Source organism: Biomphalaria glabrata, chromosome 12 (assembly GCF_947242115.1).
Source record: "Biomphalaria glabrata chromosome 12, xgBioGlab47.1, whole genome shotgun sequence".
NCBI classification, from domain to species: domain Eukaryota; kingdom Metazoa; phylum Mollusca; class Gastropoda; family Planorbidae; genus Biomphalaria; species Biomphalaria glabrata.
In genome coordinates, this window is record NC_074722.1 from 4,574,825 (window position 1) to 4,599,860 (window position 25,036).

The following is a 25,036-nucleotide window of genomic DNA, read 5'->3' on the forward strand; positions in this document are numbered from 1 at the left end:
CATTGTTAATTTAGCTTACAGCTTGCAGTAGATATACAGATTCCTGTTGATATTGGAGGTCTAGATGGAGAAGCTGTGTACATAGATACAGAAGGCAGCTTTATAGTGGAGAGACTGGTTGACATTGCGACTGCCACCGTAGATCATTGTCAGCTCATTCACATGCAAGGAGGAGGCAGGTGATATTCTCTTTAAACTTTTATAAAATAGTCTAATGAAGCATCCTGTCACTTGAAGGTGAAGGTCATGTTTGGAAGTTTTGTCATTTTCTAAAGTCATGAAAAATTTTGCATCATTTGGGTTTTCATTTCAACAAAACTAGAGGCTGAGAGGTTGAGCGCTTGACTTCCAAACCGGCGTCCTGGGTTTGAATCCTGGGATTTTCAATTTCGGGATCTTTGGGTGCCTCTGAGTCCACCCAGCTCTAATGGGTACCTGACATAAGTGGGGGGAAAGTTAAGGCGGTTGGTAGTCGTGCTGGCCACATGACACCCCCCATTAATGGTAGGCCACAGAACCAGATGACCTTTCATCATCTGAAAGGGGAACTTTACTTTACTTTCAATAAAATCTGTTAATCTGTAGCGAAAGGATGACTTTATATATTGCTCAATAATGCTTGGCCATTTTATAACTTAATTAATTGCTTCAATAATCCTTGGCCATTTTATGACTTTATTTATTGGTTTAAAAATACATTTTATGTCATTGGTTTAATAATATTTGGCCAGTTTAGGACTTCATTTATTGGTTCAATCTTAAATCTTTCCCAAAATGTATCAATGTATTTTTCAATAATGTTTTTTCACTAACTGACTGGTTTTGTAAGAACAAAGAAACAGCTACAGTTAATGCTGATTTCTTGGTTGGTTATATGCTTGTTTACAAATCATTTAACTAATGAATAATAAAGGTAATGCATAATCAAATATTGACTACAACTAATTTAAAAGTTGGGTTTTTCAAATTGATGTGGGATGTGTGACTGAGAGGGTTCAAATTCTGACTAGAGTTATGTTTGCTGAGGGCCTAAAAGCAGCACAGATACCACCTCCCCCTATAGATCCATTAACAAAATTGGACTATAGCGCACTGATCATGCCGTAGTATGTAATATGCATTATACAAAGTAAGTAAAAGTAAAGTTCACCTTTCAGACCTTGCCATCTAGGGCAGAGGATTTTAAGGTCATCTGTTTATATGGCCAATGGTTAGCAAGCAGGGTCTCATGTGGCCAGCACAACGACCAACAGTCTTTACTTTCCTCAACTAAAGTCAGGTACCTATTAGAGTTGGGTAGGCTCATTTCACCCTTAAAAAGCCAGAAATTCAAAATCCCAGTCTTCACTGAGATTGACGCCCCCCGCATTATACAAAAGTAATTAAAAAACAACAAATGATCTAACTGGAAACTCATTCAGCTCATACCACATGAAATCTTTTTGTCAGGATTTTAATTGATCAATATCATAACTTCAATATTTTGGAATGTTTCATAGGTGAACTGGGATCTATTGACATATCAGTTGAACAAATATTAGCTGGCGTCCATTACTTCCATTGTCTGGACCACACAGAGTTCTTAGCCTGTGTTCATCAGTTACCCACATTTTTAAGTCAGCATCAAAAGGTATTTACAATCTGTGTTTTTATCACTACCTTTGTGGTTGTTGTTTTTTTAATGTCTATTTCTAATCTAACTTTCTGCCGAGTGTTTGCATATTTTCTGACTTTTCCTGTTTTTAATGGCCTTTATAGGGAAAAGCCTCTACTGCTTTGTGCTGACTGTCCATGTCATTGTCTTGTTTAGTGTCATAAACGTTCACCTCCATATATGTGAGAAATATGTGCAAGGATGTTTGGCCTTTTAAAAGTGTACTGCTTGTTATTTAAAATTAGTATACATGTTATAGGCACATACATTTAAACCAATTTTTAAACAAGTTGGTAAAAAAAAGTAAATGTTTTGCAATGCAACATTTTGCCTTGTAAACAAAGTGTTTTAGTCCCAAACCATGATATCAAGCACAGAAGGGGTGGCCTAAAACATATAATTTACAGTACAAGTATTATTTTTTTTTTACACAAAGTGAATTTGCTAGTTTTAACTAGAGTAGATAATGTCTACTTGAATAACTCTGAAATTTTCAAATGGACAAACAGTGGATAAAGTGATATAGGGATTTTTTAAGAATAATTTTCTTAACTAAATTGAATTCTCTAACATTGGATTTTTGTATTTAAGAACTTTAATTCTATAATATTGAATGATTGTATTAGTAGAATCTACTTGTGCTTGTTCAAAATACACTGTGCTTCAACTAATTAATGTTCGTTATTGTTTTATGTGTTGTTTTGCTTAGAAACCTGCATTACATTCCTGTGCCTATACAGTACAACGCAACATCATTACTGAGCCCATACAGCACAATATCCAAACCAGAAGTCCCGGGTTTGAATCCTGGTGAAGACTGAGATTTTTACTTTCGGTATCTTTGGGTGCCTCTGAGTCCACCAAACTCTAATGGGTATCGGACACTAGTTGGGGAAAAGTAAAGGTGGTTGGTAGTTCTATACATGACACCTTCGTGGGCCACAGAAATAGATGACCTTTACATCATCGCCCCTTCAGATCGCAAAAGTCTGAAAGAGAACTTTTATACATTACAATAGCAATAGTGAAAATCCAATTTAACTGTCAAATTTTTGTTTTATTGTTGAATGTAAAAGTCTTATTTTTGTTGCAGAAAAGATTTACTTAAAAATGAATTATATTTGTATTTTTGTAATTGTTCCTTGTCTTGTTTTCAAGGTTAAGCTTATAATAGTGGACAGTATAGCATGTCCATTTAGACATGAGTTTAGTGACATGTCCTTGAGAACAAAGCTGCTGTCTATGTTGGGCCAGACTTTCATCAAAATAGCTTCTCAGAACTCTGTTGCTGTAAGTAGCCTTACTATTGTATAGGATATGGTCCTTTACTTGCAGAATTTGTATTACAGGAGGATGTAAGTCAAGGTAGAGGGTTGTTGAGGAGTAGTTAGGTTTGAGGAGTGGTTTGGTCTGAGGAGTAGTTAGGTCTGAGGAGTGGTTAGGTCTGAGGAGTAGTTAGGTCTGAGGACTAGTTAGGTTTGAGGAGTAGTTAGGTCTGAGGAGTAGTTAGGTCTGAGGAGTAGTTAGGTCTGAGGAGTAGTTAGGTCTGAGGAGTAGTTAGGTCTGAGGAGTAGTTAGGTCTGAGGAGTAGTTAGGTCTGAGGAGTGGTTAGGTCTGAGGAGTAGTTAGGTCTGAGGAGTAGTTAGGTTTGAGGAGTAGTTAGGTCTGAGGAGTAGTTAGGTCTGAGGTCTGAGGAGTAGTTAGGTCTGAGGAGTGGCTAGGTCTGAGGAGTGGCTAGTCTGAGGAGTAGTTAGGTCTGAGGAGTGGCTAGGTTTGAGGAGTAGTTAGGTCTGAGGAGTAGTTAGGTCTGAGGAGTAGTTAGGTCTGAGGAGTAGTTAGGTCTGAGGTCTAGTTAGGTCTGAGGAGTAGTTAGGTCTGAGGAGTAGTTAGGTCTGAGGAGTAGTTAGGTCTGAGGAGTAGTTAGGTCTGAGGAGTAGTTAGGTCTGAGGAGTAGTTAGGTCTGAGGAGTAGTTAGGTCTGAGGTCTAGTTAGGTCTGAGGAGTAGTTAGGTCTGAGGAGTAGTTAGGTCTGAGGAGTAGTTAGGTCTGAGGAGTAGTTAGGTCTGAGGAGTAGTTAGGTCTGAGGAGTAGTTAGGTCTGAGGTCTAGTTAGGTCTGAGGAGTAGTTAGGTCTGAGGAGTAGTTAGGTCTGAGGAGTAGTTAGGTCTGAGGAGTAGTTAGGTCTGAGGTCTAGTTAGGTCTGAGGTCTAGTTAGGTTTGTGGTTGATAAGCATAAGACTTTATACTCAAAAAGAATATAAATCTAGCTTTATATTTGTAAAAAAATAATGATCGCACAAGCTTGACTGAAATTTGTGACTTCGGAGTTTAATCTGAAAAATTCATATCACTGCACTAGTCATTATCACCTTGACATTACTGTCTTACTTAAGATTATTTTTAAAGCTGCACAAGTAAAAAGAATTATCATTGGTCAAGCTTTTGTTGTTTAAGGCGTTGGCATAGTGATAGGAAGTTGAAGTGACACTACTTTGGAGTGCAAGCATGCCAAGGGAGTGAATTAGTCTTTGAAAACTTTTTTTCCCCATGTCTTCTTGCTAAAAAGTTTTGTAGAACCTAATACAAAATTTCTGAACACTGTTTGTCAAGAATGTGATGGTCCAGTACAAAAAACACTTAGATGCCAAACTAAAGGGTCTTGAGTATGAGTTCTGTGAAGGCTTGACTTTTAATTCAGCTTTCTAAGATATCCCTGAATCAACTAGATCTAGTTCTTATGGTTATATTAACTTAATGTTTAAGTTTTAAGGCATCTGGTCATTGTGCCATCTATATTTTTTATTACACACATATTTACATTATTGGTCCATTTCACCTTCACCTATTCCTTAGTCTATTAAGCCGTTGGGGCACCAAACAAGATCTGTTGACCATCTTTCTCCATTCTTGCTGTCTTTCTCCATTCCTCTCTTGTCTTTTGCCATGGATAGAATCTCTTTCAGAGGCAGACCCTTCTATTCTTTTATGTTGTCTTTTCATTGCTTTCTTTGTCTGCCTCTTCTTCTTTTTTCTTGGTACTGTTCCCTGAAGGAAGGTCTTTGCCAGCCCCAGGACCTTGTCAGTTGTGATACTGGCGCACTACAGAAGGAAAGTATCCTTTCATAGCCTGCTCAGTCAATCTCTGTTTCTTTATTCCAATTTTTTATCTCCAATGTTTATATTCTATATTATTTTTTAAAGTACTTATATTCAACAAGATGTCAATTCTGTTTAGGTTGTGTTCACCAATCAGATGACTACCAAAATCCCAGCGGTCCCTGGCAACCAATCATCCCAACTTATTCCAGCCCTAGGGGAAGGCTGGGCCCACATCAGCAACATTAAGATCATGCTCTACTGGGAGAACAATCAAAGACGAGCTATGCTGTGTAAATCTCCAAACCAGAAAGAACTCATCTGCAGCTTTCAAATAACTGTAAGTATACAAGTTCCTGTTATAATTGTCATAGAGCAGAATGTCTCTATCTAAAGGAAACTTCTTTGTAAGTTAAGTTCTAGTTGGAAGAAAAATTATTCAAGATGCTGTCATAGAGCTCTATATGCATCTCATTCTATAACCATCAAGTGTGATGATGATAATAATAATAATAAGTCTTGTCTACGAGTCCGAAGATTAATGAGTAATGCAGTATTTCATGGGGCTATGCAGCCCTAGCTATAACCTACATATTTTGCCACATCCAGGGCAAGCATAACCATTGTCCGCCGGTGGTCAATTAAGATTTTGTGGAAGGATATTAAAAGTTATGAGCCTGAAAATAATACCATTGATTACTGGCAGTCTAGTGCTCTCTAAAAGTTGAGAACATAAGTCTTATTGTTTTAATTAATCACTGTTAATTTACTTTCAATCTACAATATAAACATTTTTTTGCAAAACTGAGACTTATCCTCTAGCTTTCTGTTAAAAGTTACAACTTATATTTCTTTTGGCATTCTACTGCTGTAAAGAAATCCTCAGAATAGATTTGTATCTCTTGAAAAGTTCATTCCACTACTAAACCAGCCTCTTTTAGACACTTCTCTTCAGCAATGAATTCTCTAAACAAGTTATAAATTGTATTTTTGGTATGATTGTCTCAGTTCAACTAGATTAAGAAGAATCAATCATTTATGATCATTTTTAAATAAACTAAGTTATAAATTGTATTTTTGATATGATAGTGCTAGTTCAACTTGATTAAGAAGAATCAATCATTTATGATCATTTTTAAATAAACTAAGTTATAAATTGTATTTTTGATATGATAGTGCTAGTTCAACTAGATTAAGAAGAATCAATCATTTCTGATCATTTTGAAAGACTGTTTGAAACTCTGTTGTACAGAATGGAGGAATTCGTGATGTGACAGCAACTACAAACTCAGACTGTCCACTCTCAAACATTGCTCATGTTGATAGCAAGAAAAGTACAGCCAGCACCTCAACAGCAACAGAAAACCTCTTGAAATCAGGACCAACTCCTCCAGCCAAAAGACAAAAAGTTTCATAGGAATAGAATGGAATCATGTTTCATTGTTCCATATTTGATTCTCATTTAGCGAGAAGGAACATTAAGCTATGCCAGCTATGTTCTGCTAGTTCTTCACAAGTGCAATATTGTGGCTGTTGAGATAAAGGTCCCAGCCTCAAATGCCATTCAGCCTGGTCAAGAGGATGCCAGCTTTAATGCTAGAGAAAGTATGAGTGTGTAATGGTAAGATAATGAGTGTTTAGCTAGGGGAGTGAAAAATGATTTGTATCTCTTGAAAAGTTTATTCCACAACTAAACCAGCCTCTTTTAGACATTTCTCTTTAGCAATGAACTATCTGAACAAGTTATAAATTGTATTTTTTCCTTTCCCAACTGGTCTAGATACTTGAAATAAATGACAACTCAATTCATAATATAAACAAATGACTAGCTTCTTTAATCATCCATCTTGACTCAGAATAGTGTCCCCTATGAATGGGCATAACTCTTCCTACTATATACAATATACCTAAAAAGGGGGGTAAAATTCAATGTTATTTGAGTTACTGAAAGGGGTATAACTCCATCATCCCTTCTCCTCCCTAAAAAAAAAAATAGGGAAAAAAAAATTAAGAATACAAACAAATCAACAAAACTATTTACATCATAGTAAATATATGATGCATTTCTTCTTAAGCATAGTCCCCATATCTTGAAGGTTTCTAGAGAGTAGATCTAGGTCGCAGAGAGTACTGATGAGTGTCTTGTGTGCTTAATGGACCGTTATTACACTCATTCTCCGTCTGGGAAAATGTCAACACACTCACTTTGTCTGGAGAAATGTCTTTGTTGTTAGAGGTGTCTGTTCATATGTGTCTTCTGTTCCTTTGTTACCTTGTATGATGTAAGCAAGTTCATTAACTTGTTTACATACTCTACATTGTCTCCAGGTTGGATCATGAGGTGATTGGTAGAATACTATCTGTTTAATGTTTAGGGGGTTCATATCTCAAGCGGTTTTGTCATAGTGTCTTCTCACACATTGCTGAGGCTTCTCTCGTTTGGCTGTGGCTTCTTGTTGAGAAACTCTTGCAGGATGCTCTTTTCTTGGCAATAGCGTTCTTGTTGTCCTTCCGAATAAAATCTGAGCCGTACTTAAGTTGGTATCTTGCCTGGGTGTGTTTCTGAACTCTAATAGGGCTACATAGGCATCTGGTTCACTTTCTTTGGATTTAATCTTTTCACTGCTGCCTATGCCTTGTCGTTTTACTGATGATGTCCTGGTGAGGATTTTAAATGATGAACACCCCATGCTTCCATAAATGTGGTAAATTCAACAGATGAAAGCTGAGGTCCAAACTCACTGATGCAAACTTTGGGGACTTCCTATCTATCTTCAATGTAGCCACGCCCAAGTAACAGAGTGCCTCAAGGTTTTGATATTTGTTTCCTGTGGCTTCCACTTTGGCAATAAATTGATCTTCATTTATATGAATGAGTTCCATTTTCTTCAGTGTTGATAATCCTAGCAGGCCTTAATCCTAGCTGTCCTTAAGCAGGCCTTAATCCTAGCTGTCCTTAAGCGCTACCCTTCTAAAACTATATGGTCCTTGACATCTTGAGCTTTGCTCATTGAAATGGTTATAGTCTTGGGAGAAGTAAAGTTTCTGCTTGATCTAAGTCCATGATATTAGTTTTGGGAAAAGCATAAGTGATTGCTTGGTGTGCCACTTCTTGAAAGTACTTAAAGTGCTCAGACGAATGTTACATTTTGATGTTCTTAAAAAATGAACTAAGAATGAAAATTAATTTAAAAACTTATGTACTCAGAAATGTTCTTGAGATTGTATTTATCTTAAAATTAACAGAAATCTCTTTCTATATTTTTGTATATGTAGTTTAATAAATAAAGTGATATAATATGGCACAGATAACCAAGACGTACACAATTGGCATCACTATGATGCTTTTTTATATTTTTAGAGATATTGGCATCTTATTAAAACCTAATAAGCTTAGAAATATTTGTTTTCACAAAGCTTATATCAGCTCACTCTCTCTGTCAGTCTGGTAAAAAGTTTGTAAATATTATTTTTCCCACATCCAATCTTGTAAAATTGAAATTTTGCACTATTATTTCTTTTTTTTTTCTTTTCTTGAATTTTAACACATTTACACTTTTAAGGAAGATATAGATCTTTCCATTTTAATGAAAATGCTCTTTAGAGACTACTTAGAGAAAAATATGGGATTTAAATGGTCTAAACAAAGAACTATTTTATGTTTATTTATGTTTCTTATCAAGGAAAAGAAATTTGTTGCTTGAATTAAAAAGTTTTGGAAGGATATTAAAAGTTAAGAACCTGAAAATAAAACCAAATAAGATTTCAAAGGTGTTTTTTGTTTTTTTATTTTGCTGGAAATTTTGCTATACATGTATTCACTTTTTTTTTTTTCAAGGTCACATGATCAAAATCGCACCATTTTTTGTGACCTACTCAGAAAAAAATAAACAAGATCCTTCAAAGTTCCAAGGTGTATCTTCTATTGAAAAACTGAAAATCACAAACAAGTCTTTCAAAAGTTTTATTAGTCTCAATTAAGTTAATAACTAATTGGGGCGATTCAGTATAAATAATTATTTTTATTTATGCTAATTCACAAGTAGCACTATGTCCATGACTGTGGACACATTTTTCCTTGAAATATACATATATATAGGCCAGTATTCTTTCTTTTACTTTTTCTTTCCCTTTCCTTCTTGCTTTCCTGGTGCGTTTATATACGGGTCGATTTTAGAATTCAAAACTTCCACTGCTGCATGCACTTGATCTTCAACTTTGCCCTCAATTTTTTTAGCCTCTTCTGTCAGAATGCTCATCACCAGGTTTCGTAAGTCCTCTTTTGCTTTTGCTACATCTTAAACGAAAATAATACAGCCAATTAAAGCCTCTGGTACTTTGGCAGAATATTTTCATGTCTATAGATTTATTCTGTAAACTTGGTGTATCATGTTTTGAAACCTTTTTAAAGATATAATTGTTTTTTGTGTGCAAACAGTATTGCAATATTGTAATAAGTTTGTTCTGAATTCAACTAAGTATAGGTTTTATTAATCATTTGTTTCTATATTTAAATTGTCACATATGTAAATAGTTCTTATTAAAGGCTGCCTACAGATCTACGGAATGGATGATAAATATTTATTTTGTTAGAAGAAACATAATGTTTGATAACACCACCTTCTTTCTCACCTTCATCTTGTACTTCTTTTTCTAATTCACTGGGTTCCTCTGTTTCTGGGAATGGCGATTTGATTTCTATTGTATCCTCTGTAATAACATCAGAGGCAATAGACTGTGTCAATGTAAAGTATGAGGCATAGTACTAACTATACTTGTCATATTGTTTTATAACTTATTGTTTTGATATGATTTATGGCAAATAGGTACTATTCAGGCCACTTAGTTTTCATTGACTTTTTAATTCAACTCAGTGCTGAAATAAGCTATTCTTAATGTACTCATGCATAATTTAAATGGTCAAAAAAAAATTAAACCTAAAAATTTTTTTATTGATGTCTACATTTCATTTGTCAATAAACAATGATTACCTTCAGACTGTGAAGGGGTTGGCATTCCTTCATAACTTAAATTGATGTCTAAGCGAATCTGAAGAGTATTTATTATTAGCGTTTAACTTTTACAAATCATTGTATTTTTTACTATTAATAGTGAATAGTTGTAAAAATGGTGTATTTTTATTGAAAAAAACTGCTTGCATAGTTGATTTAAAAAATTACATTACTCTTGTGACTATTTAAAAAAAAAAAGCATAGCTTATATAGAGAAGTGCCACAACCCATATTTTCAATAGTCTTAGGCGATCCCTGGCAAATCATCATTTGACCCCCAAGAAGGTCGTGACCCACAGGTTGGGAAGCCCTGCTACAGATATTCAAAATAAGTAAATGTTCAAATTTACCAAACAGAAATCTGTCATTACAATATATCATAAAGTAACCAAAACTTCTTATAACCAGGTTGAGTGTACTAAACAGTGACATAAAATGAACATTGCTAATTGAACCCCTGCTACAGATATTAAAAATAAGTTAATATTCAAATTGACCAAACAGAAATCTGTCATTACAATATATCATAAAGTAACCAAAACTTCTTATAACCAGGTTGAGTGTACTAAACAGTGCCATAAAATGAACATTGCTAATTGAAATAATTTTGGCTTCATAATAAAAGGCTAAAATATAATATGCGTTAAAAAATTATAAAAGGTTGCTGCAACAATTTCAACAAACTTTACCTGTGCCGTGAATGCATATTTGTACATTTTGAAATGCCTGAAGAATGTGTTCACAGTGTATTCTGATATTTTCCTCACTTCTGACGGTGTGAACAGCTCAATACTGTAGGGTGGATGCTGTTAGAAAAAAAAAGTTTTTCTTATCCCTTTACTTATCAACTACTTTGTACTTAGTTTACAGGATCTCATTCCAAACTTGAATAAGAAATGAAAAGTTATAAAGTTATATAAATTAGAAGTTATAAATGTCAAATTTTGTTTCAGCGACTTGCTTACATTCACTGAATGACAATGAAGCAAATCTTTAAAGTAGAGAAATGTGTGATCTAAGTTTCCAAACGGTGTCTCTGGAAAAAAACAACAACTCAATGTAGTTTAACAAAATAAATATTGTAATTAAAATGATAAATCTTGTAGTATTTGAAACATTTAATTTTTTTAGGCAAGTTTAACACTTTGAAAATATAATAATACGAAACTCTTTTAATATCTAAATTTTAATTCTATAAAATTAGCATGTAGGAATTTCCTTTTTTAACTATATATTTATTTAATGGCAGTAAACTTTTAAAAAAAAACAAGTTTTTCTTTGACTTTTGTAAACTGAAGCATTATAATAATGATGAATATAAAAAATTTAATATTATAAAAATGCATACTAACCTATGCAAACTTGAAATATTTCTTTGATAATTGAAAAAAATGTGGATGTTTTTTCTTTAGAAAAATTTTTGTCCCTGGCGAACTGTAAAGTGTGGTAATATAGGTCCAATACTATGGCAGCTTTAGAATTCTCCTTCCAGTTGTCCAAATAGAAAATGTCAGCCAATACACTACAATAAGAAATAAACAAAAATGAAAAAGTATATTTTTACAGCAATTTTTCAGAAAGAATTTGAAACAGTTATTGTACCGGTATGTCTCAATGCAAGACAAGTACCAGTACAGAATGTACTTTTGTATGTATTTTGAATGTATTTTGAATAATGTAATCTAAAAGCCTAATGAATGCTGAAGTCCAGCTATACACTGGTGAAGATCTTAGGAAAAAAATACTTTTCAAAAATCCATGAGGTAGTCAGAAAAAGAAAGTGACCAAGACGAGCTGGTGATGATAGCAAGTGGGCCCAGGACCTTAGGCTGTGCACAATGTATATGGCATTACCCAATCCTTGTCCTAGAGAACATGGTGGCTGAGTAGTAAAGCGCTTGGCTTCAGAACCGGGGGATCCTGGGTTCAAATCCCGGTGAAGAATGGTATTTTTTTATTTCAGTATCTTAAGGGAACCTCTGAGTCCACCCAGCTCTAATGGGTAACTGACATTAGTTGGGGAAAAGTAAAGGTGGTTGATCGTTATTCTGGTCACATGACACCATCATTAACCATGGGCCACAGAAACAGATGACCTTTACATCATCTGCCATATAGAGGGATCTGAGAGGGGAACTTAATCCTAATAATGGAACATCCATTATGGAACCTTCAGACAGGATTTGAGGTGAAGAGATCCAGGACCATTCCTGGGGTAATCAGCCTATGGTGCTGATTCCCTTCTGGGCTTTATCATAGGTGATGAAAGAAAATAAAAAGATTGTAAATAAAACAGTTGAACTTGGACCTTGAGTTAGAGAAACCAGGTCTAAGAGATGGGAGAACTTTGTTGCTGCTAAGATATTTGTTTGCTTTTGGTCATTTCTTCTGAAATGAAGATCACTCTATCCTACCCCTGGTAGTGGATTGGGTTCAAAACCAAGACCATAGAGATGACAAGTTGACAATCAAGATCCTATACCACATGACCAGACAGCCATGATTTTTTTTTACATTAAATAGTAACCTTTTAGTGATAAGAAAAAAAACAAATAATGATATAAACTTTCTATAGCTGCTTACTTTTGTTTTGACATAAAAACAGTGAAATATAAAAAATAAAAAAAAAATTTAAAAAAAAAGCAAAGCTTATCTAAAGGGGAAGAACTCCATCCTTAAAACTTTATCAATAATGTTCAATTTATTTCCCTTTCTCAATATCAAACAAAATAATTACCAATAATTAATTGACTAATCAGGTATTTGTTTTATTGATTCATGGTTTATTAGGTACACTAAATGTTAAAAGTATCAACTCGATCAGAGAAGCATGAGGGAGAAATAGCGTTAACCAATTCTTTAAGGGGACTAAAACAAATTAATTATCAGTCATTAATTCACTAATTGGTTACTTTGTTTTTTTTCACTGACTATGTCTTGTCTATGCCAATGAATAATTGTGCAAAGTTTCAACTTGATCCAAGAATGAGTGTGGAAGAAATAATTTGTACACACTTTTTACCAGACAGACAGACAGATAGAGTAAGATTGATATAAGCTTTGTAATTAAAAAAAAAAAAAGCTACCTTTTTTGATTTTATAATGTTATAATTTTTTATCATAAAAAAACTGGCTTACTTCTTGATATATTCTGGGTTGAGAGACTCATTAAGTCTGTCAATAGCATCCACTGTCAAGTCAGACCTGAAATTTCAAACTTTAGACCTTAAATTTCTAAGTGTAGACAAAAAAAATGTCTAATATGAATAGAAATTATTTTTAGTCCTGTTTAATCATGCACAGTATTATTATTTTTTTATAAATGTTTTTAAAAAGCAACTATGGTCAAATTCACCCAGATATCCCTTCCTGTGTTACCCCCATCTCTCCATTTCTGTGGCATTTTACGCCTCAAGAGATAATCTTTTCCCTTTGCACCTTTTGTGTGTGACTAAAGAGGCCAATTCTTGATACACAGCAGCTGTCGCATGTTGGGCATATGTAATCACCAGGCGCCGTTGCATTTTCACCCTTCTTTCTGCTTCTGTTATGTATGGCCCCCCACCATTTACCAACTCCCAAACTGCATATATTAATTGAAAAAAAAAGCTTACCACACAAGAATCTTTGCCTTGTGTCTTTTGGGCTGTAATTAAAAACAACAAGTAGAAATTACAATTCATTGATAGTAATTACAAACAACAAAAAGCGTATATTACAATTTATTGATGGCCCAGTAATAATCATTAACTTGTAAAGGTTGATACATGTATAATTAAGATTGTTTTTTTTTTATTTTTACAAATAAAAAAAATTAAGCTTTATTAAATTGAGACTATTATTTCAAGCTGAAAATTTTACTTCTACTTTAAATAATTTACAAGCACATTATTTCATTATGTAAATAAATACAGATACTCAAGCATGATTAATTATTATTTAAAATATAAGTTAACAAATAGATCTAGAATCTACATCTAGCTAACTGATTCTAGATCAGACTAGATCTATTTCAAATTTGCATAGTGTAATTATTTATAACATTTTTATAGTTAGTATGAATTTCAGATTATGGGGAAACTCCAATGGTTTTTACAAAGCTTCTATCAACTCACTCTGTCCATCTGTCTGTCAGGTAAAAAGTTTGTACATGTTATTTCTCTGACACTTTATCTCGGATCAAGTTGAAAAAAAAACAACCATTTTCATCCACAACCCTCCCAGCCCAAAAAGTAAATAGGCTGCTAATCCGACTGATGTTAACAACCTTGTCAGATATACGTTTAGGGATTTCTGATGTCACTAGCCCGGTAAAAATATGACCTTTTGGATTCACAGAAAAAGTACATAAAAATATCAATTACTAAGTAATTATTGAAAAAAATGAAAAGAATAATATATTCCTTATCTGTAAATAAAACTACATATTGTATTTATATATCAAAAATTGTCAAAATCATCGCAGTTGTCCTTTAAGTTAGATAGGGTAAAACGTTAATTAGTTGTGTACTAAGTTTTATTTTTTCTATTAAATGTAACCTAAATCTAGATCCATCACTTCTAGATCTAATACTAAGTCTAAAAGTCTAAGATTGTGTGTGAGCCACTGAAATATGTAAGGCCCATTAGGAATTATAAACATGATTCAGCCTAGCCCTAAGTAATACTAATAGTAATACTCAATAGCTTAGCGCTTCAGATTTATTTCCGTACTTAAGTTTTAAATAGTAATGATTAGTAACTAGTAGTAGATTATAATAACTGTCCCTACCCCTAGGCCACCATAGCCTAGATTCACTAGATTCTAGAAAGAGACAGTAACTGAGTATTATAAGTCCTAAGGCTATAGTATAAGCCTAAGGTACTAAGGGTTCATTATATTAAACTTATATAAAAAAATATATATTATTTATATATACTAACTAATAGTTAGTAATAAATTTAAATAAGCCTATACTGGCTATAGTATACCTAACCTATGCCAGGCTATGCTATAGTATAGAGTCTAGACTATAGATTAAATAGATTATAATTATAGATCTAAATATTCTAAACATTAGATTTCATTAGATCTAGAATCTAGGATTCTAGAATAATATCTAGATTCTAGATCTATCCTTTAAATTTGCTTTAAAAAGACATCAGGTTGATAAAATAGATCTACCTTTACAGCTAAGGGAAACTGCTCTGAAAACGAGCTTAGGCTGCTTGTTCCTTCAGTGGGGATCATTTTGATTTACGTTTGACTTTTTACGGGCACTTGAAATAAGACTTCGCGTTATGTAACCTAGCAACTTCGTAAGCACAATACCGTAGTAATGCCCCTTGATGTAGAGTCTTAAACATTACAATGTATAATCGCAATTTATATTATTAAATAAAGCAGTGTAGAATAGTGTAGATTTTCCAGATATAAATTCTATATTTTGAATCATTAGACACACAATTTAGCATATTTTTTTTCAAATTATTTTCTTATTAATATTATTATGATGAACTCTAATAACTTTAATGCATATAGGAACAATAACTTATCCCTCCAAACCAAAACTATTTTTTAAACTTTTTGTGATAAAAACTTACAACGAAGGCATTCTCCGGATAGGCAAGGTGAAGAGGAGGATCATTTGAGGTTTTCAAAGGCGGTAGAGTACTTACAAACGTACTTTGATCAAACAAATTAGACTGCTTTTGCCCACTGGCTATACTAAAGCTGAAAGTAATGTAGTTAAATGAAGTAAAAAGCACGCGCAACAACATAGTCAAGGGAACTAAACTTTCCTGGTGGCGACCCCTAACTGGCAAAAATTTTGTTCGCGCTCCCCTTTGCCAGCCGGGTACCTAAAGGATTTCTATAGGTCTACAGTGAGTGGAATGTTATGACAAAGAAAAGAAAGTTAAAGACATACAATTTTCCGGTTTCATTTTGCCTTAATATTCACACCAAGTTTTGATTATACTACCACACGTTCTTATGAATTATCATTAAACGGTTTGTATGCTTGTATCCTCTTTCTTGAGATTGTATTGGAGATGCAATCGGATCTCCTTTTCATCCAGATAGAGGGTCTGGGGAAACGCTGTAAGCTCCCCCTGCGGCGTCCGCAAAGTTTTCCTGTGTTCTAGGCATCAGAAATTCTTCGGGCATCAACAACTTCTCGTAGTAAGAAGAGAACATATCAAAGATGGTTAAAATAAAGAAGGGTGCGGTGGGCCGATATTGAAGTGGGATTTTTTTTTTTTTTTGGCAATCAAAGCGCCCTATTCTTTCTAGTAAAAAAAAAAATAAGTCAAAGGTCAAAGTTTAACGCAGACAGAGGCAGCACAGTGCAAAATGTTTGTAAAATGTTTTACATGTTTCGGATGTTCCTTCAGAGTTGAAGATAATTACTTCCTAGTCCAAACCTCCCGCAGGACGACGGGGGGATGGGAGCGGGCAGGGTTTGAACCCTGGACCATCGATAAATCTGAACGACAGTCCAGCGCGCAAACCGCACGACCAGGCAGCCATCCAATACTATTAAAGGAGGACCACTCGAGCTACATATAGCGCACGTAAGATCTTTATGTTAGGCAAATCGTCTTGACGAGGATCTTGATTTTTTTGGTCACACAAAAGTCGTCTACATAACGATGTACAACAGTCGGAAAATTGTCTGCTATTCTGACGCAAGAAAAGCGAGAAGAATCACGTTTTAAAATGTCTTTTTGAAAAATTGAGTCAATATTGTTGAAGACGCCTCTGTCGAAAACGGCATAGGTCTACATTTTAATTTTTAAACTTTGGTGGTTATGTAATTACTTGTAATTACTTTTAAAAAATATATAATAGATCTAATAGTTGCACGCTCTTCTGACAAAAGAAACAGAAACAAGACACAGAAACAAGAGTTCTGCTTTACTTCTAACAGAACCTATAAATCTCACTGAAAACCAACCTCAAGAGTTCATAAATTATCCAATAGGTAATACAATTTTTTTTTTTTCTTAAAAATGGTAATTCATTTTGTAAATATCATGTGTAGCCTTTTAGACTGTAGAATGAGATTATTTTTCGTTAATCTTCGGCCATAGAAACAAGTGACCTTTGCATCACATGCCCTATATATCGCAAGGTCTGAAACGGGGAATTTTTTTTTTCACACCCACATGGAAGGTAAGCTTAATGGAGGGGTCTGGGTCGAGTATCGCATATGATGAGCTCAGTTGTGCATCAAGAACAAGCACCTATAGTCGCACGAGAAGTTGCAAAGGGAAAATATCGTGTTTTTTTTAGGCATACAATGTCAAAGAGGCAGTGTCATATTTTAGTAAGTGAATGCTTTAAGGGCTAAGCAGGATTCATTTGGATGACCCTTTTAAGGGTGAGGTATTGGGCTGTTGCAAAGTTTTGCCCTTTCTGCCAATATTATCCAAGACTCGACTTCTAAAGCGATTTATTGTTTTGCAGGTCAAGAGATTTGAGTTACGGTTTGTAAACTACATGGTCTGAGGTTTGAACTCTACTATCAACATTCGACTGTCATTGACAATAGAATGTGGCGTTGCTAAGGCCGGCATGGGCAACATATGGAACGCGTTCAAAAAGTGGTACGAGGAGCGAAGATCAAAGGCAAGTTGATTAAAAAGTCAAACAAGAAATAATGGAACAATTTGATATTTCTTCCACAAGGCCCTCCCTTTCGTGCGATCGAACACCTCTGGCCATCACTAAAATACCCCTTAGCTAAGAAGGTTAGTCAAATCTCACCGTCGAGGAGTTGAAACTGGATAAGATGGCCGGTAGTAGGAAGTGGAGCCAAGGTGACTGAACCTTTCCGTCGATGAGTTCCAGGATTCCTCTAGATAAGACAATGTTGGTTAGAAATATAACGTAGATGATATGTATATATCTATGGAGTGCCCCCCCCCCCCGTGTGCTACATGTTTAAAGGAACCTTTGAAGCCCCAAACACTGGAACGCTTGCCCTTCCACCTGAATACTTCGTTCCCATATTAGCAATGGCATTTCTGATCATTCCATTTGTTAAACCTACGACATCAATCCAAGAGCAAGAACTACTGGAACGTAGCCAAGCGACCAAAGGTACATGTCACTACATCAATTAATCAATTCAAGAGCAAGAACTACTGGAACGTAGTCAAGCGACCAAAGGTACATGTCACTACATCAATTCAAGAGCAAGAACTACTGGAACGTAGTCAAGCGACCAAAGGTACATGTCACTACATCAATTCAAGAGCAAGAACTACTGGAACGTAGTCAAGCGACCAAAGGTACATGTCACTACATCAATTCAAGAGCAAGAACTACTGGAACGTAGTCAAGCGACCAAAGGTACATGTCACTACATCAATCCAAGAGCAAGAATTACTGGATCGTAGTCAAGCGACCAAAAGTACATGTCACCACATCAATTCAAGAGCAAGAACTACTGGAACGTAGTCAAGCTATTTCACCCAGACCCAATCTCGGGTTAAGCTGAACTTTGGAACACATATTTCTTTTACCCGAAAACACAAGAATTAAAAAAACAACCAATTAGTTAATATTATTTTGCTTGTTATCTTAAATAAGGGAAAGAAATCAAACTTAACAGATATGCTGGTATAAGTTGAATTAGTCCCCTTGAGGACCCCGATGATTTTTTTTTTATGCTTTAAAAAAACGATCATGTAAACATTCACAAGATACCCCCTTCTTCACTCCCCCTTCCACAACTGGTCCAGACTAGAGATAGGATCATTGTGCATTGAGAAAGCTAGTTCCCTGGGGCTGCAGTCTAGTGGATGTTGTCTACATAACTAGACTAGTAGATAACAAATTCAAGAAATGGAATACCTTCTTTTTTTTCTAACAGTACGTGCAAAATATAAATCTAGATCAACACACACACACACACAACATGGGAAACCGAAATATTTTGTTCCTAAACTGACCGTGTTTATTGGCATTTGCATTTCTGTATCGGATTCCAGTTTTACTTTTCCTTTTCTTGTTTTTACTAGGCCGCATTCTCGTCTCGTCTGCCAAACTTTAAACTGCTTTATGCAAAAAAAAAAATAAAAAAATTATAATAATAATAATAATCAATAAATTACAACTTAAGAATAGAATCAACCAATCTTTTATTTGGTTTTTTGTTTCTTGTTTTTTGTTTCTAGTTTTTTTTTTTTTTTTTTTGGGGGGGGGGGGGTATTAATCATAAATCACGTGGAACAACATAAGTCCCTTTCTTTCTTTTTCTATTTACATTCTAAATTCTTTGACTGTCAAATTATAAAAGATCTTATTTTATAAATAACAGGCGTTACTTGAAAGTAGTCAATAATAAGATTGTACGCCCTACGCGTATCCCTGTGTCAATCTGGTGATGCAACTTAAATTACTTAACCCAGTGACTTCAATTTTCAAAGTCGCTGGTTTTCATGGCTCAATGTTCAAATAGCACAAGGGAAGAAGAAGCTCTTGTACAAGTTTGTCCTAGCATATAGTGTATTTTATTAGGTTTTGTTTTTCTATTTGTAAATTATGGTCCAATGTTTTATGTACTATTTATTTATTTCTACTTTACTTTTCATTCTTTTTGTCCGTGGAGGTTTTCTAGATCTAGCAAATGTTTTTGATTTACACTTTTCAAAATCTGAATTTTTCAAAATGTACAAAGTAAATTACTAAAGAAATACTGCCAAAGTGTTTTCTATTACCATGTGCTGCTTAAATCATGTTTAAAAAGTAACTGACACCGGTTCTGAATGACATTTTTTTTTACAAATTTTATTTTTTTACAGCGCGTCTTTCGTGTTCAGTGCGCTCTGGTGCAATATAATTTTGTGGAAATGAGAGGCAGTCTGGTTAAAACAAGATCAGATAGAATCATGAGAATCTAGATCAATCACAAGCCTAAAAGACTAGGTCTAGAATAATTCTAGAAGTAGACTATTTAAAAACTAGACTTTAGTTTAGACTGTAAAATCTATTTAATCTAGATTTTTTTTTAGTTATTTAGCAAAACTCACATTGTTCAAAAGCAGTGGCGTAACTAGGGTGGGTGCAGGGGTGGGGAGAATTTAAAATCCACCGGACCCCCATTTGAGGGGCCCTCAAATGAGTGTTTTACGCAAAATGCAGGGGTCCACAAACAGGCTACCCCCCCAGGCCCCCAAATGATGGAAAATTCCTAGCTACGCCCCTGTTCAAAAGTGTAAATTCTTTAAATCTCATCTAAGATGTAATGCAAAAGGTACCGAAGTTCCTTTAAAATTAATTACAACACTTACGGATAGATCTGCATGTGTTAACATAGATCTAAATATTATTTAGTAACTTTAACTAAACTTTAACCAGAGTAAGTCGTTGGTTTTCCTGGCTGACTCAGACAACCCGTTCTATGTAGCCTATTAATCGTAATGATAGGTTTTACAGTTTTTTGGCACTACTAGATCCAGTTCTAGTAATCTAACCATATAGAATGCAGATGTTATTTCAACACCCAAAAAAAAGAAGATGATTACGTCTCACGCGTGTCCCTAGCTACGTCAATCTAGCCATGCATGTTAATAAATTAATTATAATTAAAATCTTTCAAGTCACAAGTTTTCCTGGCTGACTCAGGCAACCCATTCCATGCTCTAATAGCACTAGAGAGGGATGGAAGAAGGAGTATTTACCTATCATAAGGAATAAGTAATCTCAATGCTCTTTTAAAACGAATTTAATCTACATCTGATCGAATTAATTATTAACTCAATAACTGGTCCTAGTCGTAGTACTTAGTAGTAGCCTAAGTAGGGCCTACTCCCACTTTAGTCCCAGCACATAAAATAAGCAATGCACCTTTACAAGCGAGTCAGTTAAGCTTAGATCTTCTTTTTTTTTTTTAAAGTAACGTCTTTAATATATAAGATAAGAAGATAAGCTAGAGATAGTCTATGCTAGTCTATGATTATGTTTACCTTTATAAAACTAGATTGTATTAAAAACACAAAAAACAAATGCTACCCCCTTTGGTGAACACCTCTAATGCATAATGATAATGTACTTTCTTACACTTCCGTTATCATGCGTGTGATGTCATCAATAGTTGTTCACTAATCTCTAAACTGGTTTTAAAGTTTTCACAATTACTCTCTGTAAACAAAGAAAGGAAGTGGCAAAAGGTTCTAGACAACATCACTACAAAAGTAAGCTAAAATTTATCTAGGCAATTGGTCTGACAGGTTTTAAGAATGTCTGGTAATGGCGTTTGTGGTGGTCTTTCAGCGTATTATATCTAGATTCTAGTTCTTTGACCTTATCTTTGTTTTAAGTTTCTAGCTTTCTGGGCTTCGTGTGGGCTTTGGTTTGTTAAACTTAAAGCAGTGAAGAGCGACTATGTATCAAAAGATAAGATAGACCTATCTATAAATATATCACTAGGCTATACCGTATACGCAAAGTGTTTTAGGGCTAGCTGATAGGAAAGCTTTATTTATCTTTTCTCTGACTCTTGACCAAGGCAGCTTTGTTTCTTATATATATATATATATATATATATAAGCCTATATATATCAGTAGGCCTACTCCCAAAGGAGGACAAAAAGGAGAAAGTATTCTAACACCCAGGAAAGAAAAAAAAAGGACAAGACAAAGTTAATTAAAAAAAACAAAAAACTAGACTTACAATGTATTAATTATTCAAAGGCTGTTAAAGTTCTAGATCTATATAAAGTATCAACTAAGGTGACTTCGAAGTATTGTAAAAGAAAAAGGTTTTGAGACGCTCTGAGTAACAGGTTTGTTTTGAACATGATTCTACTAGTAGGCCTACTAAAGATAAAAGCAAATTGAATTTTATTGAAGTAAACACCAGAATGAAAGACGGATATTTTTGCTGTATGCTAATGCCTGCCGGACGAAGGGTACGATTTCTAAAAGGAGGACATGGTCTCCTTTCTTCGGACATCTGGGAATCATATGCAACTCACTTAAAATTTTTGTTTTAAACATGAGTTCCGGGCCCTTTACTTTTTTGAATACTGTTGATATTTTAAATTATAAACACAGACCTATATATACTACATTAGGTCTGTGTCATAGACTGGCTTGTGTTATAAATTTTCTTTTTTTTTCAGAAGAGCTACACAAGAGAATAGCTTTGATTGCTTAACCAACATACGCAGACCCAACGAACATTGTGAGCGCTGAAATGAACAAAGGAATAAATGAGCAATAGGTCAAAGTTCAGGCTAACGATTGCGCAAACCTAATTTGAATTATAAGAACAGTATCTTGCTGTTAAGAAATAGCCTTACATTTCCGCCGCCTCTCAGTTACCGGAACTATAACGTAAAACAAGAAATTAAAAAATTCGAAATTAAACAACACAAGGGGAGTTAAGATGAAATTGTCAACGTGAAACACTCGACCTTAACGACTTAATATTTTGAATTGTATTGAAAGTTGTCCTTAGTTTATCCGGCGTAACATGGAACATATTGAAGCGACTAGTGTGATTAAGTCAAAACCAACACTAAATGATGTTTGTGAAACACCTGTTTTACTGAACGGGAAATCAGAGCCAGCCAACTGCGATGAAAAGGAATACGACCCCATTTACGACATTGCTATTCAGTTCGCGACAACTCACGGCTACAGTTTTGTGGTCTTTGAAGATGATCAGATAAAACGTATTAGAAAGACAACGCAAAGACGTCACAAAATCTCTCCACGATGCTCCGAAAGAAAACCTCGCAATGCAATGCTGCCTCGCGGACCAACAGAGCATGACCGTAAAGCACCAGTTCATGCTGTTCGGTATGCCGCCAACATCGGGAATCGGTGCAGGAGGAGGTGCCACGATGAGACGAGCCTCGTTTTGGAATCGGTAGTCAACGACATGAAGCTTATAGAGTCGGCCAAGAAAGACATTGATATGGTGAAGATAGTCAACAGCAACCTTAGCAAGCTGGATGTTATCCTACCCGGCACCGAGAAGCCCTCACCCACTTTATCGTTCAAACAGCAAAAACCTCAAAAGCGCAGGTCTAGCAGCCGGAGCTCTCGTTTCATTTCCGGTATCTCTCCAAACAGAACGTCTGCTTCATCGACATTGAAGGCAAGCGTGTCCCAACAGAGCCTCGAGTCCCCTCGGGATGAATGTAAAGGAATCGTTCGAGTTAGCAATACAACTGAGGCCATCTTGTCGTCTGCGCCGCTTGAAGATTTTAAAGAATACCTAAGCGACATGTGCGTGAAAATTTTTCAAGACCAGCCAGACCTCAGTCCGAGCGCCGAAAAACCAATCACAGAGGCGCCCAGCATAAGGACAACTGCGGAGGGAGACATTGGCGCAGCAGAAGGAGGCACTTGCGCCTTAGAAAAAAGTCCGAACCTGGGAGCGTGCCCTTCACCAGGAAGACCTGCTAATCTAAAGTTAAAATCAAAGAAGTCAGATTCTCAAAATTTTGAGTTCTTGAAAAAATACTACGCAAGACAGGTAAAAAAGTCTGAGGAAAATCAAAGTTTGAATAACGCGCCCAACGATGAGACGGGAGCTTCTAATTTGATGCCGACAGACGTTCTTGGGAAGGATGAAATCGACTCTTCGATACTAGGCACACCCTCCCCTCGCCAACAAAGAGATCATAAACCAAATCTGTACAGGGTATGTAACTCTATCTCAGATACTGTATTTCATGAGACCATTTTGGCCTTAAAATCGACATGGAACCCTTGTGGAAAAAGTACGTTGCCTGTGGCCAAAATTGATTTTGTAAGAGTTAAAAATAAATCTTTGAAAATGAAGTCTCTTACCATGATTGGAGATCAAGACATCTACCAATCGCTAGGTCGACATCTTCACCATGTACCCAGGACTTTGAAGTTTTCTTGTAGTATCATTCGCAGTCCGCCCATCACTCGCATTCGATGCAACCCTCACCTTCGCCTGGGAAAGCCGAGGGCGTACTCCGAGTACCCTTGTTGCGTCCATACCTTTGAAAGTTGTCACAATTTTTCCTTGTACCAGTCTGGGAGTGCTCGAAAGATGTCCGGAACGTTGACCCCTTCAAATGCTCAAAGGGAAACCATTTTCCCCATGCATTCTGAAGCCCTAGGGGAAACACGCCAACTAGATTCAGACCCAGCCGCTGATAACTCAAAGGAGACCAAAAAAGACTTCGGCGCAAGAGACATGATATGCGCACCGGAAGCGGGTCTCTCTCTTCCTGAACCTATTCTGAGTGGAGTTTTAGATGAGCCCAAGGGAGACAAGCAGGACTTGCAAGTTTCTTCTCTAACAGTTGATCCAGCAGACAGCCCTGCACAGTGTCACGGGGTAGATGGGAAAACAGAAGTAAATGAACTCCAAAAAAACTAGCAAGGATTTGGCGAAGAGCTATAAGAAAGCTTTGTAGTCCCAGAAATTGTAGCAATGGGTTCACCAATAGCTGCGCTACTGATTTTAAAAATGAACCATTTCTATTAACTATCGTATCAATTACGATATTGAAATTATATTGTAAACTTACCAATATAAGTAAAAAAAAAAAACTAGCATGCTGTTGAAGCGTGAGTTTTGACAAAAAAAACTCTTATGAAAGAATGAATTGTAACAGACTCGTGATATAAAGTCAAAATTTAAAAAACAAAATGTACACACACACAAAAGTGGTGAGAATCAGAATGTCATTCTATTTGATCTGACAGTTGACTCTACAATTAATTTTAGAAACCGCAGCTTATGAAATGTAATTCCAGACCTGCACTGCATTTTTACCTATACACACAATAAATAAAGACACGCGCTACATGTTTTGTATGTTATGTACAAGTGTTACATCTTTTGTATGTTATGTACATGTGTTACATCGTTTGTATGTTATGTACATGTGTTACATCTTTTGTATGTTATGTACATGTGTTACATCTTCTGTATGTTATGTACATGTGTTACATCTTTTGTATGTTATGTACACGTGTTACATCTTTTGAATGTTATGTACATGTGTTACATCTTCTGTATGTTATGTACATGTGTTACATCTTCTGTATGTTATCATAATGTTATGTACATGTGTTACATCTTCTGTATGTTATGTACATGTGTTACATCTTCTGTATGTTATCATAATGTTATGTACATGTGTTACATCTTTTGTATGTTATGTACATGTGTTACATCTTCTGTATGTTATCATAATGTTATGTACATGTGTTACATCTTCTGTATGTTATCATAATGTTACGTACATGTATTACATCTTTTGTATGTTATGTATAAGTGTTACATCTTT

The 25,036-nt window shown here is 35.3% G+C and overlaps 2 protein-coding genes across 7 annotated transcripts; one reads left to right on the top strand and one right to left on the bottom strand.

Annotated features, from left to right (window-relative positions):
- Positions 1–8,699: 8,699 nt before the first annotated feature.
- On the bottom strand, positions 8,700–20,823 carry LOC106068072 (cilia- and flagella-associated protein 119-like). 5 transcript variants are annotated; one of them, XM_013227371.2, is made up of 12 exons: positions 20,717–20,823; positions 18,701–18,802; positions 17,511–17,601; positions 15,344–15,473; positions 13,375–13,406; positions 12,899–12,964; positions 11,113–11,282; positions 10,726–10,796; positions 10,450–10,566; positions 9,740–9,797; positions 9,381–9,458; positions 8,700–9,045 (listed from the first exon to the last, which is right to left on the bottom strand). In XM_013227371.2, exons 2-12 carry the CDS (start codon positions 18,774–18,776, stop codon positions 8,864–8,866), a joined length of 1,071 nt encoding a protein of 356 aa, XP_013082825.2. In that variant the 5' UTR covers positions 18,777–18,802; positions 20,717–20,823; the 3' UTR covers positions 8,700–8,863. The 5 variants fall into 5 exon arrangements, with proteins under 5 accessions (XP_013082825.2, XP_013082816.2, XP_055862071.1 ...); XM_013227362.2 differs by having other exon boundaries at positions 18,701–18,805; positions 20,717–20,800; XM_056006096.1 differs by lacking the exon at positions 20,717–20,823 and adding an exon at positions 19,469–19,488.
- Positions 20,824–20,871: 48 nt separating this feature from the next.
- LOC129922042 (uncharacterized) lies at positions 20,872–24,566 on the top strand. Of its 2 annotated transcripts, none has more exons than XM_056006093.1 (2): positions 20,872–20,944; positions 21,875–24,566. In XM_056006093.1, exon 2 carries the CDS (start codon positions 22,228–22,230, stop codon positions 24,118–24,120), a length of 1,893 nt encoding a protein of 630 aa, XP_055862068.1. In that variant the 5' UTR covers positions 20,872–20,944; positions 21,875–22,227; the 3' UTR covers positions 24,121–24,566. The 2 variants fall into 2 exon arrangements, with proteins under 2 accessions (XP_055862068.1, XP_055862067.1); XM_056006092.1 differs by having other exon boundaries at positions 20,876–20,996.
- Positions 24,567–25,036: the final 470 nt, after the last annotated feature.

Excerpts from the sequence above, each read along its gene's own strand:
- LOC106068072 (XM_013227371.2), bottom strand. The coding sequence starts at position 18,776 with ATGCGGCCTAGTAAAAACAAGAAAAGGAAAAGTAAAACTGGAATCCGA. Across the intron at positions 17,602-18,700 it reads TGCAAATGCCAATAAACACG|AGGAATCCTGGAACTCATCG; the intron begins GTCAGTTTAGGA and ends TGTCTTATCTAG. Across the intron at positions 9,798-10,449 it reads AATATGCATTCACGGCACAG|ATTCGCTTAGACATCAATTT; the intron begins GTAAAGTTTGTT and ends AATACTCTTCAG.
- LOC129922042 (XM_056006093.1), top strand. The coding sequence starts at position 22,228 with ATGGAACATATTGAAGCGACTAGTGTGATTAAGTCAAAACCAACACTA.